General features: G+C 34.1%; 1 protein-coding gene across 1 annotated transcript in view; it reads left to right on the forward strand.

Moving 5' to 3' along the window:
• CSMD1 (CUB and Sushi multiple domains 1) overlaps positions 1 to 20,770 on the forward strand; it is a 1,120,396-nt gene that overhangs the window by 934,391 nt on the left and 165,235 nt on the right. Inside the window, exons 27-33 of the mRNA XM_069011476.1 lie at positions 2,619 to 2,810; positions 4,878 to 5,016; positions 7,799 to 7,986; positions 9,907 to 10,101; positions 12,417 to 12,533; positions 14,644 to 14,757; positions 16,602 to 16,697. Of these exons, the coding sequence (XP_068867577.1) occupies positions 2,619 to 2,810; positions 4,878 to 5,016; positions 7,799 to 7,986; positions 9,907 to 10,101; positions 12,417 to 12,533; positions 14,644 to 14,757; positions 16,602 to 16,697 (1,041 nt within the window). The remainder of the gene's footprint in view (positions 1 to 2,618; positions 2,811 to 4,877; positions 5,017 to 7,798; positions 7,987 to 9,906; positions 10,102 to 12,416; positions 12,534 to 14,643; positions 14,758 to 16,601; positions 16,698 to 20,770) is intronic.

A 20,770-nucleotide genomic window follows, 5' to 3' on the forward strand; every position in this document is an offset into this window, starting at 1 on the left:
TTCTTCTGGAACCTACCTCTAAGTTCCATCTTTAATGCACACAGAAGCTTGTTCCTCTCTGAGCAGAGGAGACAGTAAGTGACGGGAAATCTGTACAGAGGATTAGTTTATAGCCCACTGAGTATCATCTAAGCTTAAGGCTTGGAGCACATATGCAAGAGCTGAGAAGCAGCAATTATTTATTTTCCAGCTTAGTGGCATTCGCATCTCATCTCCTGGCTATGCTGTTTAAGTAACCTAATTTTTCTCAGTCATTTTTTAATAGTATAACTCTGTAGTTTAGTTTAATTTTGTATCCTTGAGCCTAAAAGGAAGTTATTGATTTCCTTGTTTTACAGTGTGTATGTTTTACTTGTTAAATGTTATAAAAGAAGAGCAGTGATGGAAAGCTGGTAATTTTTAATTTCTGAATTACTTAAAAATGCATATGACCTCTATACACTTCAGATATTTGCAAAATAGCAAATGAAGCAATATCAGACTTGTAATTTTCATACAGTTACGGAATCTCTTGGGATTCTTGAGAAATGAAACAACTTGGAAAGGAGGCAAGTTGAAAAGTTGACAGTCTGTCTAAATATTCACTTTACTAGATGACACATCAGTGCTTAAATGTCTGGTGTTCTATTTAATTAGGATCAAGTGTATTTGGCACAATAAAAAGTTGTTGGTTTCAAATACATAAAATAACTTTTGAGGCTGCATGACGAACAGTGTAAAGAACATTTTGTTTATTAAATATCTGTGATAATTTTTAAAATTTAGAACTTTGCATATAAGAAATTGAGATTAACAGTGAAATTAATATTAGAAGGCATCAGTCCCTTCTAATGGATGGATACTTGACGCAGAATGGGAAAGTGTTGTTTGTGGAAATATTACATAACATAACCTTTTAAGAAGAAAATTAATCTATTCAGAGATATGTTTAAAAAAAAGACAACAGCTAATGATAGGGATAGGCTTGTGCTCATTTACTTGAAAGAATTGAAAGTCTTTAACGAATAAGCACTAGAGCGATCCATTGTTCAGAGCTGTTGCTGTCTGTCAAATCAGGAGAAACTTCTCTGAGGTCATGACCATGCTTTCATTCCCTTGTGGCCAAACATACTTTTAGTAAACTGCACTACTATGGGGTGTCAGGTAAGTTGTCAGAGTGGTGCCTGGGGAATGCTTACAGTAGTCATTAGTAGTGACAGCTATTACTGTAATTCCTAGTGGAAAAATTCCATCACGGTTAAAAACCTGCCATATCTTTTACTTCATTTGCATATAGGAATGATCCAAAGTATGAGATCTATTGTTTTGGAATGGAAACAAGGAACCTATGAACAATAAAATGTTAAACAAAGTTTGTGTGTTTCTAGTGTGTTAATTGTAATAATCCACAAATTCTCCCACAAAGATGTTTTACAATTTCTGCGATTTATCTGTGACTACCCATTTGCTTGAACATGCATAAAACTGCTTTAAGAATCCAAAATGGTTGCTTCTTATTTTACTCTTTTTTTTTTTTTTTTCAACCTTTCTCCCTTGTGAAAATTTACAATGCAGGGTAAAAAAAGTACAATCTGGTAGTTGTTTCAAGTTTGCAAATATTTAGTTGCTCTTGCTGTTTCTTATAGTGGTATACTTTTTTGGTGTGGACAGAAGGAATACATGCAGCTGTTAATTCAGAAAATGGATCATTATGGTCAGGAAGGTTGCATATTGGTGGTAGACACCAGTACCATTAATGACAATTGTGACACTGGATTTATGACTTCTTATTTTGGCTTTTGTTCACAGTTGTAGTAAGTTCTTTGAAAAAGATGTTTGGGTAAGGACTGGTAGGAAACAGAGTGCAATTCAGTAGAGACATTAGTCTCCAGAGATGGGACCTCCTTTCCTTTGGAAGACTGCAAAGTTTGTTGCAACTCAGGATGTCTGAATACCTGAAGCCAGTAGAAAAGAACCCGAAGCCAGAAGAGACCTGGCATCTTCCGAAAATCCACAGTAGATGTAGATTTGTGTATCCACTTTCTAGGTGATTACTTGCTTTAAGTCATCCCATACTGAGGGTTAGTTTAACATTGCTTTTTAAATGAATTTATTCTTTTAGAAAGAAAAATCCATATGCAGCTACTGAGAACTGATCATAAGTGAGATATTTTGCTAAGGTTCAGTTTAAATTATCTCTAAGAAAGTTGTTTCTTGCCCCTGAAATGAAAACTTCAGGGCTTCATAAACTGCTATTTGATTTAGCCAGATGGCGGTAAACAGCATTTGCATGCTACAGTATAGTAGGACTATAAAACAATATTATTTACAACATGATACACTATTGTGCAAACAGCATCAAATCTGTTTTGATAACCAGAATATTAAAGTGAGAAAAGGAGTTACTAGTTCTCAGGCCATTTTTATACTAAAGATACTGGCAGAAAGTCAACATAATCATGATGTATCTCAGTGGGCAGATTTTTGTAAAAGTAAAGGAACAAAATGCCTTCCTGTATTAACTGAAGAGCAAATAATATTGTCTCCGGTTGGAATGCTAGTGTGAACATGTGCATTTAATTATGGATGGTAAGTAAGTATCTACACCTTACAGCTTTTATTTAATCATTCCCTTACAGCTTCTATTGCATCAACTTGTAATGATCCTGGGACACCACAGAATGGCACTAGATACGGAGACAGCAGAGAACCTGGAGACACCACCACCTTCCAGTGTGACCCCGGCTATCAGCTGCAAGGACAGGCTAAAATTACATGTGTGCAACTGAATAACCGATTCTTCTGGCAACCTGATCCTCCTACATGCATAGGTATTAAGATGAGATGTTAGTCTCTATTCAGGACTAATACAGATCAGATTTCTTGTTCAGTTACTGGGCATATGGTGCTCTTGCTGGGGCGATGATCTCTGCAGAACTCAGTTATTTTGTACTTACAGACAATGTCAGTCTCATTCTCTTGATTAACAGTATTTTTGGGTGTGATTCTCTTGCTTTATTCTTTAAACTTCATAAAAGTTTAAAATTGACAAAGTCTAATAGAAATAATTAAACAGAAGTGGTGATTTGGATAAAAAAAATCATATTGAAATGGTCTCATTAGAATGTTCTTCTGTGTAATAGTTTGGTTACATAACTGTGATCCATTATTTATTCTGAAAACTTTCTGAGTTATCTTACAGATTAAATACCCATCCTGTGCAATACCTTGGAAGATGGATACTTATCGGGAAAAGTAGATGCAGAAAAGGGGATCCAAGTTACAATGCTGTTGAAAGAACTTAGATATATTTCCATATCACCAGGAGAGGGTGGATCCATAGTGCTAGATTTTATAAAGGTTTCACTGGAGTTCTTGTCAGTAGAGTAATAATTACAGGCTTAGAAGTCTTGCTGAATTGTATTTTAAGGTCATCAGTGTAAGAGTAACCAACATATGGAAATTTATCTGCTAGGCATAGTAATTTTTAAAATCCTTGTTATTTTGTTGCCTACTGATTTATAATTAAATGAAGACTTACTTTAGCAATCCTAAAACCCAGATACAAAGTCTCTGGAATAAACATAATGCTTTTTCTTTCTAGAAGGCATTTTGGAGAGGCACTTTCCAAAATAGCATATCCTCAAATAACTGCAGTCCCTCTGTTTCTCTGAAGTAAAAATACTGTGCAGGATTCAAGATAATGGAGGATAGTTTCTCTGACTCCATATCATGTAACAGAATTGGAGCAGCACATTATCTGCTTACTTTCTTCTGGATACCTTATGAGCAGCATACAAAGCAGTATGAAAATGCTTACTAAACATATTGGGATCATTCACAAATTAAACATCTAAATAAAAAATTAAAATAATATATGTATGGTATCTAAAGGTCTAGAAGATTCATACTTTTACTTTGAATACCAATTATAATCACTCCATATTTCTTTATTGTCTAGTAAAAAACACCAACAAAACAAACATAAAAGAAAGGAAATAAGACAGAAAGAAAGAGAAAATACTTTTGGTCAAAAAGTATATGCATAGTTCATGCTATTCTTCCATATGCTCAAGGTGACTTTGAAGGGGAAAGCATATTAAAATAATCTTTAGTGTAGACATGACAATAGTAGAAACCTTAAGAGTTCTGTAAAGTCATTATATGTAATTTTAACATTTTCATAAAGTCCTTACTTTAGTATGCTGACTTACAAGTGGAATGGTGTGAAAAAAAACCACTTTAAAATGTTTTGTGTAGATGCCAAATCCTTAGCACCAACTGGTTTGCACTTAAAATGTGTTTCTCTGAGTCTGGTTGAGTTGGTAATGTAGGTGCAGCCTGTATTGACTACTTTACTTTTTTTGTTAGACTTCTATGTGATTATCATCTATGAGAGTAGGATTCCTTATCTGTTTAAAAGTCTCATTCAAGTCATGGTAACTAAATGAATGTATTTAATTTTTGATTTTTGTAATATCTTTTCTAAGTGAATCAAACTGATTTCTGCAACATCTATGGTCAATAGAAACTGCAGCCTGAGTCGTACTACTGAGCTTTCCCAGTTCTTAAAGTACTTCCAGTATATAAGAAATTTTCTGCATGATAGAGACAGGATTAAGTAGTACCAAAAATATACAGGACTTCCTAATTAACTTAATATTTTTTATGCCTTTAGAAAGATTTTTTCCTGTGCTGTTTTTGAATATGAACAGAGGTCACTTTTTTAAAAGGCAAATAGAAAATTTTTTTGCTAAGAGGAAGTAGGAAAGTTCTGTTTTTTTTTAAAAAATTATTATTGGTGAATGTAGAAATCATTTTGCTCCTACTTAACAGCTAGTATGTGCTTGTGAATTTAAAATGTGACCATATTCCTATTTCTTTTTACATTGTGACAGCTGCTTGTGGGGGAAACCTGACAGGCCCAGCAGGAGTTATTTTATCACCTAACTATCCACAGCCTTATCCTCCTGGGAAAGAATGTGACTGGAGAATAAAAGTAAACCCTGACTTTGTCATTGCCTTGATATTCAAAAGGTACTTTTTCTCAATGAATGTCTCTGTTTTAAAGGGTTTGAAATTTAAAAATGGCAATATTTATAATTTCTTAAAGCTTTTTATTAAATTCTCTGGCTACATCCTGGAGCATATATCTAATACATGCTGTATCATTGATTCCAAAAAATGTAAAAGAAAAAATATATAGCTATATAGTATCTTTGCTATTCAATATATTCCTGAAGAACAAAACTTTCTGTGACATATCAAATAAAAATCCTTGAAAGACCTTATCAATTTGTTGAAATGCTTGATTTATGCTATTGTATCTAATAATGTGGTACACTTAAATGTGGTGCACTTAAAGTGCAGTGGAAATTCTATCTGTAAGTCAGTTCTTACAGGATTTTAGAAATACAGCCTAATATACTCTGCTTAAAGTGAATAGATCAGAAAAAAATTGTTCTACTTAGTCAAGAGATAAAAGACTTTGAGATAATGTTGTATCACAATTTCAATTATTTACTCTGTGTTCCATAATCAACTTATATGTGTTGCATAGATTTTTTCAAGTTGAAGTTCAGGGATATAGTCATATTCATGTACTCTGTTTATTGTTTCTAATTGAATCAGTCCTATATAATCATCTTGCTTGCTATATCTATGGATACAAATGCAATGTTTATTCATTTTTTGATACTGTGTTTTAAGTGTGATTTTAAAGCAGAGAATGGAAACACTGCTGTTGACTTCAGTGGAATGTTGATCAATTGTGATTCTTTTAGGTTGAGAATTTAGCTGTGTAATATTTGTACCCTTTCTGTGTGAAAAAAATCAATATAACACCAAGACAACAACAACAACCAAACAACACCAAACAAAAAAAAAATCCAGTTTCTTTAATTATGGACTGCAGTTTATTTTCTAAAAACTATTGATAGACACAAAATTGAAGAATGGAATCCTAAGGTACTTGAAATTATATAATAAAAATATGGTAATTCTGTTATTCAGGTATTTGATCAAATAGCATATAGATGACAATAGTTCTCCACTAATTACACTCTTGAAGATGTCACATGATAGGTGTAGTAGGCACCATATTTTTGTGGATTTCCTAAATAATTGGCTCAAATGCTCCATTTCAAATAAGATGGAAGAAACCACTCAGTATTCAGATTTGTTTGGAAGTATTGTTATGAGGAGTACAATATGATCGATATAATGGAATTTTCTGTTTATGCTATACTTCCAATAAGTTTTCTAAATTATTGCAGTCTAATAATACACACAGTTTTCAGTAGCTGAGGTTAGACAGGCCTGGAGTTCCCTGGGTCTTCTCTCACACCCTTCTTGTAAATTGCATTAACATTGGCCACCTTCCAGAGAGCAGGGGCTTCCCCAGACCCCCAAGACCTTTGGCAGATGATGGAGAGCAGAGGAAATAACGTTTCTTTGACATTATTCTGCAAAACCTACTTTCTTAACATACCATTTTCTGTTCATTTCACCAAACCTTTCTCATACTTGGCAGAATGCTACAGCTGAGGCCTGTGCTATTCTCACAGAACAGGCTTTGAGAAAGCAGCAGTGTCTGCACAGGATGTGAATGTGGACTGAGAATAAGGAGATGTAAAATGTTTTGTCAAATGTGTGTTTCCTACAGAAAGATTGAAAACTGTTGCTCTGTACAATTTGATTTTCCTTGGTTTTGTCCCTTAGGTTTCTATTCCTTTTAACACTTCTAAAACCCTCAACTAAAAATTTTCTGTCTTAGCAAATATTTTAAAATATTTTTTTGGCTTCGCTTACTTCTTGAAAATAGGGCATAAAATATTATTCATTATATGAAGCTGTTTCCATTTGGCATTATCAAAATGTTTCTTGCTGATTACTTAGCTAAAGATATTATTCCTTCTGTCTTACATGATTTGGAAAAGTTTGCATCTAACAATACTAACTGGTGTAATAGAAAGACAAACAGCTGACTGTCACACTTGGGAAAAAGACATATTTATTTATTTTGTTCTACAAAGATAAATAGAAAAAAACCCAAAACTATCCAACTGACTGAGTCCTTGCTTGCCCTTTTTAATGTAGTTTCAAATTTCTTATATTTTCTTCTGTGTTCCTAGTATATCCTTTTATCTAACTCTGTATGCATTTCTCCTAGAACTGCCTGAGATTTATCTTTACATTGTCTCAGAACTCACCTCAATTAAATTCCTCTGAAAGACATTCCATTTGTATTATCTTCATAATTACTTTGTAAAACATATAAGTGTCATCAAATACAGCATAACATAGATGGCTTGGTGAGAATTAATATTAATTCACATTAATTTCTCATGTCTGATATCTTTTGGGTAAGAACAAAAGCAAGTTCCAAGATAGTGTTCTATCCATATGACAGCATCTTGCTTCTAAAATTATAAACTTATGTTTGTAATGGGTCGAATTAGTATAATCCAGTTTAGCCCACTAAATCTGGACTTTTAATTCAAGCTACTTTTCTGGTTCATTCCTGTGGTCACTGGTAAGAGGCAGCCTTTCTGAAGAAAGTGATTCCATGACCTTGATAAAGTTATTTAAGATAGGTGGGAGGATATTCATGATGGCTTTTAGAAAGCTGAATGTGTTCATACAAATGGTAAAAAGAACATTGAAAGTTAGTGAACTTTTACTGTGAATCACATTTAAAAAGACATTTATTTCTGGAGAAGAAAATGTTTAGGCAGAAAATTGGCAGCTACAGTCACAGTAATGTTTAACTCATTTAAAAAAATTTGAAGACTTAATTATTTTTTCCCTTTATTTTCAGTTTCAATATGGAACCCAGTTATGATTTTCTACATATTTATGAAGGAGAAGATTCCAACAGTCCTCTAATTGGCAGTTTTCAAGGCTCACAGGCTCCTGAAAGAATAGAGAGCAGTGGTAACAGTCTGTTTCTGGCTTTTCGCAGTGATGCTTCTGTTGGAATGTCAGGATTTGCCATTGACTATAAAGGTACTGTTCTCATGGTAATCTAAATAAAAGGAAAAAATGTTATTTAGTGATTATTGAGACTCAAATCTGTTTACTTCTGTATGTACTCATAACTGAACTGCCAAATACCTTGATGCATCAACATATGTTTTAAAAACTATTTTCTGTTAATACGTGAAGGAATATGGAAATCGTATTTCATGAAATCTCTTTCACATCACTTATGCACTTTTTCATCTTCCAGAAAAAGAAAAAAAATAGATAGAAGATGCACATCAAAAGTAACATTTGGAAAAAAGTTTTACGACAGTGAAATTGTCTTACCCAAGAATGCCATCTGACTGTTTTTTCTTTCTTGTCAATACATGCTAATACATTTTCCTTTCCACATTGTTTTGAATCTACAAATGCATTTTTGAATAAATACTACTAGATAGTAATTGCATTTTTTTTTGAGGGGGTGTCTCTTACTAGATAGAGACTGGGTTAGGCTGACTGTTTATTAAAGTCAGAAAATCATTGAAGATGCTGGTTTCTTTTCCAGTCACAGATGCTGTCTGTGGCTTGATTACAATCTTTGCTGAGTTTTATCAAGCTGTTTTTCAGCAGCAGAAGTGCTGCCTCAGCTTCTTATTCTTGACAATGGAAGCAAACCACATTAATGTATATGCTAGAAATGAAAGACAAAAAGATCTAAGAAATACAAAAAAATATATACCTATAAAAGAGAGAGGAGTGAAAAAGACCTATAAAATCGTTTTTGTATTTAGTCTTCTTCTGTCATCCAGAATCATGCATTATTCTCCATACTTGCAAGGTTCTTCTTCCCAAAGTAATTGTCATATTGCCATAAATGAAATCTTAGACTGTTTGTCCCTGTCTAAACAAAATATCAAAAAAATGGGAAAGCAATTTGTTCCAGGAAATCTGCAAGGCCTGCAAGGAAAGAAAATGAAGTGTTGAGCAGAAGGAGATAAAGAGATAAAGACGGTGATTGAACACACACATTTTTACTGGGCGTCTATTTTTTATTCTCAGCATAGTCTGATATCAGTTCCTCTATGCAACTGGAAGTTAAATGAAATTATAATGAGATAAAAATAAAAGATACAAGAACGGAATACTGTCTTTAAGAAAATTATTGTACTCAATGGACAGTATGCTTTTGCTTAATAATTAGCATTTTTCTTATGTATATTATTCAATATTTTATATAAAATGTATAAAATGATAGAACAGTATGAGTTGGAAGGGACTTAAAGATCATGTAGTTCCAACCCCCCCTGCCATGTTAGGGACACCTTCCACTACACTGGTTTGCTCAAAGCCCCATCCAAACTGACCTTGAACACTTCTAGGGAGGGGACATCCAAAACATCTCTGGGCAACCTGTTCCAGTGCCTCACCACCCTCATGGTAAGGAATTACTTCCCTGTATCTAATCTAAACCTACTCTCTTTCAGTTTGAAGCTAGTCCCCCTTGTCCTTTTTCTACAAGCCCTAGTCATTGACTACCTGAGCCTTCTCCATGTCCTGGGTAATGAGGTCTCCCATTTCTTTCTGGAGAGGACCCACATTTTCCATAATCTTCCTTTTGTCAACAATATATTTATAGAATATATATGTATATAGAAGTGGTGAATTCTAGAACTGGCCATTTTTCTTCTAAATACGAAATACTGAACTTTATTGGAATCATTCAGCTTCTGGAGGGTTCTGCTAAAAAAAGGTAGGAAGAAAATGCTCTTGGTTAGATCCTCTCAGTAAAATTTCCTCTTCCAATCTTATGCAAACATCCATGATCCATGATTCAACAAGAATAACATAGTACTAAGTTATTGAAAAATTTAAACTGACTGAAAAAAACCACTGATAATTTTTCTTTTTGATGTTCTTTTTAATTGAAAGTGTATATAGATTTATTGTAATTCATTTTAACAGAAAAGCCACGGGAAGCTTGTTTTGATCCTGGAAACATCATGAATGGCACAAGGATTGGAACAGACTTTAAGCTTGGTTCAACCATTACTTACCAGTGTGATTCTGGATATAAGATTATTGAGCCTTCAACTATAACATGTGTAATTGGTGCAGATGGAAAACCAGCATGGAACAGAGCATTGCCATCTTGTAATGGTATGTACTGTTTTCTTACCATTTCCCTTGTCCCCCCAGTGAATTCAGTTTCTCAGTCCCTGAGGCTGTTTACACTTTCTACACATACAGCTTGTGTAAGAAAAAAAAACCTGAGGTCAAAAAATAAGAATCATGATGACTGTTGGACTATAGCTTAGTCAATAATGTATTAAGTATTTAAAAATGTCTCTAAACTCTGGAATCAAGACATGTTCATAATGATTACAATGTAATATGTAAGATTCTTGATACACCCAGTATTATTTAGAATGGATACCATAACCATCTCAATACTGAATTAATTGTCAGCTTGGAATAAGAATTATAGTTACTGAGGCAGAAAATTAAAGTGACATCTCAGAACTATGGCTAACTAATTTATCCTCTATTCCTTGTTTCAGTGTTTGTATTGTGTATATATATACATATGGAACAATTTTAACAAATCAAAAACAATTTACATATATTAGCTAATAAAATCCATAAAGTATTAGTTTATTTATGGTGAAAAATAATCTCCTGCAAAATTTTAGATTTTTAATTATAGAAAAACACAACTTAGAAGGAAACATTTCTACAACTCCATAACTTTGGAGTTTGTTTTAAATTAAAAATGATACACTTTCATTCCAGTGAAATGTTCATGACTTGAGAATTTCATGTGGTAATCAGACTTTGTGGCATAATTTCTGATATCCTCAAAGCAAAAAGAGAAGGAAATAGTAAAGATTTTAAATTCATGCCATAAACTAATTCCTTGTGATATTTGAGTTTCACCTCAGCCACATAATCCTATTCTACCTACTGATAGATCAAACTTCTCATCTTCTATCATTACATTGAATTTTTAAATAATTCATATAAGCAGCTAAGAGAAGGATTTGTAGTATTAATTGCTGCCTTTTTTTATAAGGAAGTCACACTTGTGGAGATATTTCAAGCATGGTTTTGAAGACGTGTCAGGGAGCAGAAAGAACAGGTCTGCTCAACAAGGGCTAAGAGCCAAGGACAGGCTCTGCCCTCACTCACAAGGCACAGCTCCACATGAGCTAGGTCTGCAGAGCCAGGAGTTGGTAACAGGGTACTTTCATAGTCCCACTCTAACAACCTTGTTGTCCACCTGGGCCACAGGTCCTCCTCTGAGCTACTTTCCAGGAAGGTGTTAGATTGCACTCTGCTATATGTAAGATGCCCACAGCAGGGTAATATTGATTTACTTTGTTCCTTTTAGCAGAATGATATTTTCCTTGCTTAAAACCAAATTAATGTGGCTATGCTATTTTTAATAACCTTATTTCTATTTATTTATTTATAAAATAATTTCATTATTGGTTTTTTTGGGTAAGGTAACTTCTTACAAAAATCTGTTATTCTGGTGAAAACTATAGTTTTTTTATTAAATAATTTCTCACAATAAAAAGAGCACTGAAATTCATGTAACTAATTTAATACAAGACTTATATTTTGATGAAGATTTTGATAGGAAGCCAGACTTTTCCAAAAGAGAAGAGTGACAGCAATACTTTGTTTTCAGTGTATACAAATCAATGTCCAACACAAGGACATGTCTGAACTTAAAAACAGCCACTCCATCAGTCCCTTAGTATGCCACACTTACAGCCTATACATGGAGGAACATGCCATGTATTCATTGTTATTGTTTTTCTCATGATACAGACCGAACTACTACTCATATAAATCCTGACTTGTCATGGAGGTTGGAGCTCCACTGTTCTTAAATATCCTTTCTAACTTCTGTAGCTCTAAAAATTTCTCTTACCTTTCTGTTGTTTTTTTAATATACATATAAAGCCAAGGATTTTTTCATATGTATAATCTACATGCTCTTTTCATAATCATATAGGAAGATATGAAAAAAAGGCAATACAACCATACTTAACAAAGCAGAATCCTTGGCATTCTGTGCAGGGTAGTGTCAGCACATCTACGTATTTTTCTGTGCCATTTTTTAATGCAGTACCATATTTTTTCCTGACCTATTTTTAACATGGATAGATATAGACAGATATTCGAATGAAAGTCTTTTTTTACAGTATCTTTCAATTAAATAACTTATACTTCCAGTCCTATGGGAATAATTGTAGTCAAGTAAAACTTGCATGTATTATAATTTTAAAGAAATTATAATAAAATTATATCCTGAGAAAAAACAATTAAATATTGCAGTACAGGTAAACCAAACAAAAGCAAAACCAGTAAAATGTCATTTTGGGATCTTTAGATTTTTATTTTCAGGCTTAACTAATACAGTCAACTCTAATTAATATAATGTGTTTCTTTGTGTTTTTTTCCAGCACCATGTGGAGGGCAGTATACTGGATCAGAGGGAGTGGTTTTATCACCAAATTATCCTCATAATTATACTGCTGGACAGACTTGTCATTATTCAATAACTGTCCCTAAAGAATTTGGTAAGAATTTCTTCTATTGATTTATCAATCATTATCATCGTTCTACTGTTCAAATGTCCTTTATGTGTAATAATGACCTCAAGTTTACATTGTATTGCAAATTATTTATAACAACTAAATATATTCCTGACATGGAAAGTGATTCTAGGGTTTTAACCTTTTACTTCTCCCTAGAGTAATCAATTGACTTCAGGTAAGGCATCTATGTCTGCTACCTAAACGTATCCTGAATATCCTCATTGATTACATTGTTCATCATCATAGGATAATCATTCATTCAACCTTCCTGCAAAGTAAAATCAGGTGTCAGAAAACAAGTTCTTATATTCCTCCTACATTTTAACTTTTTGGTTTTCATGTTTTAACAAGAGCAAGATGAGTAGAATCATATTTTTTTAAGATGGACAGTGGAGGGAAAGGAAGCAATTTTACATTAAAGTACCAGAAGTGTTTGTGAAAAATCAAAAACTGATTATTTCAATGGGTCGAAATACTTGGACAAAATCTCTAAAACTTGTGCAATTGTAGGTAAGGTATAGTTTTCTACAAAGCAGGTTTTTTCTAAGTCCAGACACGTAGTAATAAGATTCATTTTACTACTTATTTCCCTAAAGGCTGAATTCACACCAACTTAATGCATTTGGTAATTTCTATGTGCAATGAAACCTGTAAGGACTCAGCTGCAAATAAAATATAGATGGCTAGAGTGACAAAATAATATTTTTATTTACTTGGTTTTACTTCATGTTTCTATTGCTATATGATATTTGAATTCAGTGAAGTATTCAATATTTATTAGTGAGATGTATAATTAAATGATTTATTAATGCACTTTAAATTATGTACAGTTGAAGTGTGAATTAAGGGCAGCAATATGTCAAAGCTGGTAACACACTGGTATTTTTAGTATTTGACCAGCTTTTATAGCCTTCTGATAAAATAACTTGTTCCGGTTTGGCCAAATTTAGAAATATATCCTCTGAGAGAAGGCACAACCACCCCTTCCCCCCCAGGTTCGGGAAAAAATAAATTTTCCTCGAAGGAAAGTGAAGGAGATAAAACTATTTATTTACCAAACACATGGGAAAAGGAAAATAAGGCTAAATAATAAAATGTTTCACTGTGGAGGAAAAACCTGGGCAAGTGTTAAGAGTCCTCCCTTTGGTCTCCTCGGAGCTGGGGCTTGGCCCAGGGCCAGGCCCTCTGTGCCCGATGGAAAGTCCTCCCGATGTGCTCTGAGGTTGAAAGCAGTCCAGTATAAAAGGGAGAAAATCCAGAATTCCAGAGAAGAAAAAGCAAAGTCCAACTCTCAGTCTCTCTCTCTCTCCGGAGAACAAGAAACTGAAACAACTGGCCAAAAGCTGACTGGAAAGCAGCAAGCCGGGTGCTTCCTCGCTCCCCTGCCGCAGCTGGGAAAAAAAAAACCACCTGCTATCTCTGTGTGACCTTGAACAAGCTGCAAACTGCCCTGAAAAAGTTTTGCTCAGTTTTTTCCTTCCCCCTCTCAGGCTCAGTTGAGAGGCATAGAAAGACACAGAAATTAATTTCTGGGCATAGGCAGTGATATGGGATACACATCATAAGGTCACCCCAAGACTAATGCAACTTTTAAAATTTAACAAATCAATAACTTTAAAAAAATTTTCCTTAGACTAAAGCCAGGTAAGCAACTAATCCTGTGTGATAATAGATGCTCCTTAATAGTTGCTATAGATGGCAATGTAATTTTGGTACAAACCTTTCTGTTTAGATATTCCGTTTTCTTATTCTCATCGGTACCTAAGCAATAAGACTTGTTTGACTGGAGGGCACGGTTTTGGTGAAAGCGTGATTTAATAAATTTGGTTTTAATTAAAAATATGAAAATAATGAACAAAAAAAATATTCTTATCGCTTAAGTTTAATGCAGCTGTTTTATCACATTACACAATGAAGTAAGTTGGAAAAATTCATGCAGGAATTCATTAATAAATAAGACAAGCAGAATACATCCTTAAATTTGATTTTGAAGACTAAGTTCTTCTTTTATCTCCTCTCTTTTTATTTTTTTCCTGTCTATCCTTTTATTTTTCTTTTTTACTTTTTTTTTTTTTCTTTTTTTTTAATGTAGTGGTGTTTGGACAATTTGCCTATTTTCAGACAGCTTTGAATGATGTGGCAGAACTATTTGATGGAGAAAACTCTCAGGCTAGACTACTTAGTTCACTGTCTGGATCCCACTCAGGTAATTAATAAAGAAAGGAAGTATGCATTTCTTACACAGCTCAGTATGGGAAAAAAATAATCAGGAGAATGTTATGAATTTACTTTGGAAATAAAGTCATTGGAACAGGATGTGAAGGGGAATGGAACACCCTTCTAAATCTTTGAATCAAGACATTATTTGGAACATATGGTTTAGGCAAGAACTGATCACTTGGGTGAGTATAGAAGGAGTTGAATGAAATTCTCTGATCTCTATATAAGAGGGCAGATTGGATGGTATAATTATCTTCTCTGCCCCTAAACTTCTGGAAATACACATCTACATATTCTGAATGTCTAATTTAAACACAAATTACTTATATTTACAAAATGCAATTATCTGTATGCAAACATGCACTTAGACTAAAAGCAGGCCACCTGTTGCATTCAGGTAACTATAGCAAAATGTTGACCTTGTGAAATCATAATTAAGCTTATATGGATTTCAACATGGCCAAATTTCCAATGTGTGCATGTGTAATGACAGTGTTAATCTTCAGTGATATGTAAGTATGTTTCTGCAGCTATGAATGTGACTTGTCAAACACTTGTAGCATTTAGGAGAGTTTATATGTGAGTTTAAATTTTTTTCAGTACAGGGCTATTCATGGCTTCTTGGTTTTTACTTTGAATAATTGGAGAAATACTTCATATGAAAAGAATGTAACATATCTATTTGATTTCTAGTAAATATATTGTTATATGAAAAACTCAGTTTTTAATTTTCCTCTGGTGAATTCTAGCTATTTGTGTGATAGTAAGAGTTCACAAAAAATTCTAAGATTTGTTGAATTACTGACAGGAGTTTAGCAACAAAACAAAATGAAATTTTTCATTTTAAGAGACAGCCCATCTAAGCACCAAATTTTACTGCATCAAACTGTCATGTAAAAGTTGAAACTAATGTCTGTTTTCACTGCAGACATTTAAAAATACTTGAAGGGAACTTAAAATTCTGATTTTTATTTATTATATCTGACATATCTGATTTACTTTGATTCAGGATTCTGTTACATGGAATCACTAGTTGCAATAATATAAAATTAATCAAAGTGAAAGAATTATATACCTAGTTATATAAGATATTTTAAATCATCATTCATTTCTGTAGAATTTCATAAAATATGGGTTTATGCAGTCCAGTGAGAAAAAAATAGTAGTCATATGTAGTGGAATCATTGTGGAAGTACTGCAATTTTGTCTAGAGTGTTTCATTATTGAACTTTTATCATGACTCCTGACAGATATGTCAGGAAAGGTGTTAAATTATATTAAATATCTTTATTAGTCCTCAAATCAGAAATAAAATTTGCAACGCTATAAGAAAGTTAATAATGTAATATAGTTCATGTGTGACCATATATTTTATTGAAGCCACTACATAAAACAAGTCGTGGGTTTGCTCTCTCTCAGTTTTAGTTTTGAAATGGTAAGCACTCCATGAAGATTCCTGTGGTATTTTTCAAATGCTTTTATTTGTTTAATGTGTTTTGCAAGGCAAAGTAAAGCTCTCAGTCACAGAAAAGAGTTAACTAAAAAGTATTCCAAAACTTCTGGCCCCAAGTGGCAGTAGGGTTCTCCAGTCAAGTAGTTTGTTGGAGCTCTATCTTCAGCTGCTGCAGTAAATCCAGAAGGTTTCTCTTGTTGAATCATGAAGTCTTTTTGTTATGACAATGGCAAATTTAATTTGTACAATGTTATTTATGTTTTCTTTAACAATAGAAGAAAACATAAAACTATGTGTTTTAACAGCATATGTGATTACATATTGAAGAGCTAAAACTGTTTCTGTTTTGTGTATTCGTTTTCTGTTTCCTTTCGTAGGAGAGACATTGCCTTTGGCTACATCTAATCAAATTCTTCTGCGATTCAGTGCTAAGAGTGGGGCATCAGCCAGAGGGTTTCACTTTGTTTACCAAGGTAAACGTGTCTACTTTTGGTGGAAGACACTGGTGACAATTTCATGAATTGTATTATTTTTAATTCTGCATAAGTCTTAACGTATTGCTTTGAATGTGAGTGTAGTCTTAACCTTTTTCCAGAGATCAGGGACTTCTCCTCGTGGCAGACTGGCTTCAAAACAGCAGTTGCTGTGTTTATCCTGTCTGGCCTCATGGACTTGAATATGTCCAGCCTTTCTCAGTAGTCTGCATTCTGTTGCTCCCTTACTGCTGTGTGAGCTCAAGCGGTTTGGGAGTGTGCTTATTTGTATTAGTCTTTTTCAGTATTCCCAGCTGATTTTTCAAGAGTTTTTGTCCAGGCTGCTAAGGAATTCTATCTTCTTGGAGAGCTTGGAGAGCAAATTGCTGCAGCAGAGACCATCAGGCTGTTTCAGTACTGAAGGGTGGGTGGGAGACTTGCTGGTCTGTTTCTGATCCAGCTGAACTTGAGGAGACATTATGTGCATGTCTGCACACTGCAGCTGAAATGCAAGAATGACACAGCCAAGTCTGTTAGCATTCTGCTGAACAGCTTAGTACACTTAGCTGATCCCTGAGTCTTCAATGCAGTCTGGTGACACCTGGAGCAGTGCTTACAGGTTCATTGCCTGTATGGGCAACAGATGCAGTCCCAAAGCAACTGACTTTGGGGCAGTACACTAGATTTATTGCTTACATACCCAGTAAGCTTAATGAGACAGTCATTGCACACTGTGGTTTATTGTATACTACCATTTCACCTTTACTAAATTGAAGTGTAAAAGTAGTTTTGGATAGTTTTAAATAATATTATTAAGATTCCTAGATACATTTTTAATTTTTTTCTTTAAACATTGGAGCACGGTCCTAGATTGACACAGCAAATAAATGGAAAGAACTGTCTCACCTCAAGAATATTTCCATATTTGTAAGGAGCTTGTTAGGACTGATTTTTAAGCCTTCTGACTTATGTGTTTATAGAAAGATACCACCATGACTGCACATTCTACTTTGGATATATCTCAAGATATTTTTACCTGACCTTATTACGCATAAAAAGGATCTTACACACACTTGCATTAAAACTTATCATCCTAAATTAGTCAAAAGATGGAGCCTATAAACTTCTGGAATTAGAAAAGAGCTGTCAGCATTTGAGTTCTTATCAATTTGCATATGAATGACATATTTCTGTCTTACTCTATTTGGTTTTCCTATGTCTAAAGTGTTATTTCTTGCTGCTTTTAAAGAACTCATAGTGATAAAACCCCACGATTCTATTAGCTGTATATATAAACACATAGATTGCTATTGAACAGGAAGTCTCCAGGTGAGCACAATGCTATGCTTCATTTCAGACATTTATGTTTTTAGGAACTGTAAGAAATAGATTTTAACAAATGAGAGCACAAAATGAATTAGGCAAAGTCACTTTATTTGTCTCAGGACAATCATGAAGCTATTTAAATACCATGGGATTTTAATATATTTAAAAATATATCTTGAGAGTTTTACTAAACACAGTTATATATGTATACATATATTAGTTAATTAGCTAGTGGTATTTAATAAGCTCTATCTTTTTGAGACTTTTTTCTCTTCTTTCAAAGCATGTGATCATACTTCCAAAGACTACCTGATTGCTAGCCTTTTAAATACTTCAGAAATGACATCCACTCTCACATTGAACAAAGTAATCTGGTCTGCAAAGTCAATCATTTTATTTATTGCCCTCTATTCCAGGTTGACCTTCTTCCCTGTTCACTTTTCCACTGGGCTGATTTCAATTTAGTTTCACAGCAGTATGAAACATTTACTGAAAAATGGAGGATAATTACTATAGAAAATGGAATGCCTCTGTGATACAGCTTGAGAAGTCTAGGTTGACAACACTATAGGCAAAAGCTAAAAGGAAGACTCGAGGGGGAAAAAGTTATTGCTTGCTTATTTCACATTCTGGTTTGAGCAACCATCAGATAGGGGCTTTAGCTTCTGATTCAGATTTAATGGCTTTTGTGATGCCACTTTCTAAAAAACTTCTTTTTATCTGGATATGTCATCTATGCCTTCATTTCTTTTCTCAGATCATCACTTTTCCTTTTATTTAATGCAATAGGTAAAGAATGTCTGTAATGAGACTGAAGGAATATCCAGTCTTCCAAAATATTAGGGTCAGGTATGTAGATATATGCTAAGAACAATCATATGTAAGAAGACTGGGATTTTTTTTTCAGGCTTTTTTATGCTTGTTTTCCTACTATGACATCATCTAAGAAACAAGAGCCTATATTTTTATATAACTCAGGCTGCAGCAGTACAGAGTTCCTTCCTTAAAAAATAAACCTATCATCCAAAAATTTATGGGGTTTTAATATTTGTTTTTTTTACTTGCTATACAAATGTGTGAACTATTTTATTAGGTCAATTGAGATTTTAAAGCAGATAATTAGGAAAGTTAGCATACTAGGATGAGGAAGAGAAAGGGAAATAAGAATAAAAGAAGATTGTGCTTTTAATAATCAGGTTGATCTAATTTGTGGCAAAATAAAATGCACAGCCACACATTGGCTGCTAAATGTAGTTAGAGAGCAGAAATAAGACTGCTTGTATGTGCTACCATGACACATTATGTCCTGCTTTAAAACAGACATCCTGGAGAGATGATTGATGCCCTAAGCCTGTCAGTGGTTAAGAGGGATTTGAAAAATGCCCTTAATTACATGTTTTAACTTTAACTCAGTCCTGAATTGGAAAGGCAGTTGGACTAGATGATTGTTGTAGGTCTCTTCCAACTGAAATAATCTTGGAGGCATTTCAGCTGAGCAGTCAGCTGTGTCACATTTTAGAGAAACAGACCTATTTTCCTAACTTTTTATAGATATATGAAACTACTACATTTTTCCAGGGACTATTTAAACCCCTTTTTAAACAGTGTGGAACTACCTCACTTTATTGTTATCTATAGCTTGCGTTGCATCTATTCTTAAGGCTGTTCTTTTTAAAACAGAGGAAGGATTAAAAAAAATAGTACCTCATAGAGTGATTGTGCATCTTTAGCATTTCTTATCTCACTGTAACCATTAACAGAGTATTAGGAAAACTTCTGAAAAACTGAGCAAAATGTCAATTTTAAATGTCATTGAGTGTTTCTTGCTGGCAATAGAATAATTTGATACACTGTAGCTGTGGATGTTTCTGGCTGTCATGGCTGATCTCAGTAAAATATCGGCTTTTAGTCTGAAAAAGTATTTCTGCTATGTGAACTAATTTAAGAGTGCTAGTAAACTGCCCTTACATTTGCTATCATGTCAGAGATACCTTGCTCACAGGAAAATAACTTTTGTAAGGTAATATAATGAAACCAGATGATCTGACATCCTCTGTTGAGAGGTGCTAAAAGGTCTAGTTACACAAAAAATGTATGGATTGCTAGTGCATGTATGCAAATTTCCTGACGCTATTACTGAAAGTTATAGGATGTTCTTCAATCTGACTGTTAAAAAGTGTCCTTTGCCTGCACAGCTGTTGTAGGGATTCTCCAGACATGGATGCTGGGTGAGGGTTAGAGAAACTGAAAGGATTTTTTTTCTATAGCTTCTTCCCTTTTGAGAAATTGAGTGAAAAAATACATAGGGAAAGATGGCAGAAGGCTGAGCAAGAGTTTCACACCATGAATAGAAAATATTCCAGGAGTGATGCTGAAATTTTCCACTGGGGCATGTAGTCTCTTAGGTAAGACAGATAAGCTTTATACACGTGAGAAGCTCAGAGTTTAACTAGCAGGTGGCTGAGGTGGTGACCTGTGTGGGAGGAGGCTGTGAGCTACCATGTCCTGTTCACAAACAGCATCCTGTGAAGCTGGTATAAGCAACCTCTCACATGCCAAAACTCCCACTAGTGAGAGGACCATGTGGTGCCTGTTCTCAAAAAATATATGAGAGAGTGACTGCTTTGGGGCAGAGATGCTTCTGGATATGTGTTGATAGAGATGCTGCTGGAGGGATTGTTGGAGACACTCTTGGAAAGAAGCCCTCCCTGCCAAAGGGACTATGGCCTGTGGGTAACACCTGCTGG

The sequence above is a fragment of the Aphelocoma coerulescens genome, chromosome 3 (genome assembly GCF_041296385.1).
Source record: "Aphelocoma coerulescens isolate FSJ_1873_10779 chromosome 3, UR_Acoe_1.0, whole genome shotgun sequence".
Lineage (NCBI taxonomy): Eukaryota > Metazoa > Chordata > Aves > Passeriformes > Corvidae > Aphelocoma > Aphelocoma coerulescens.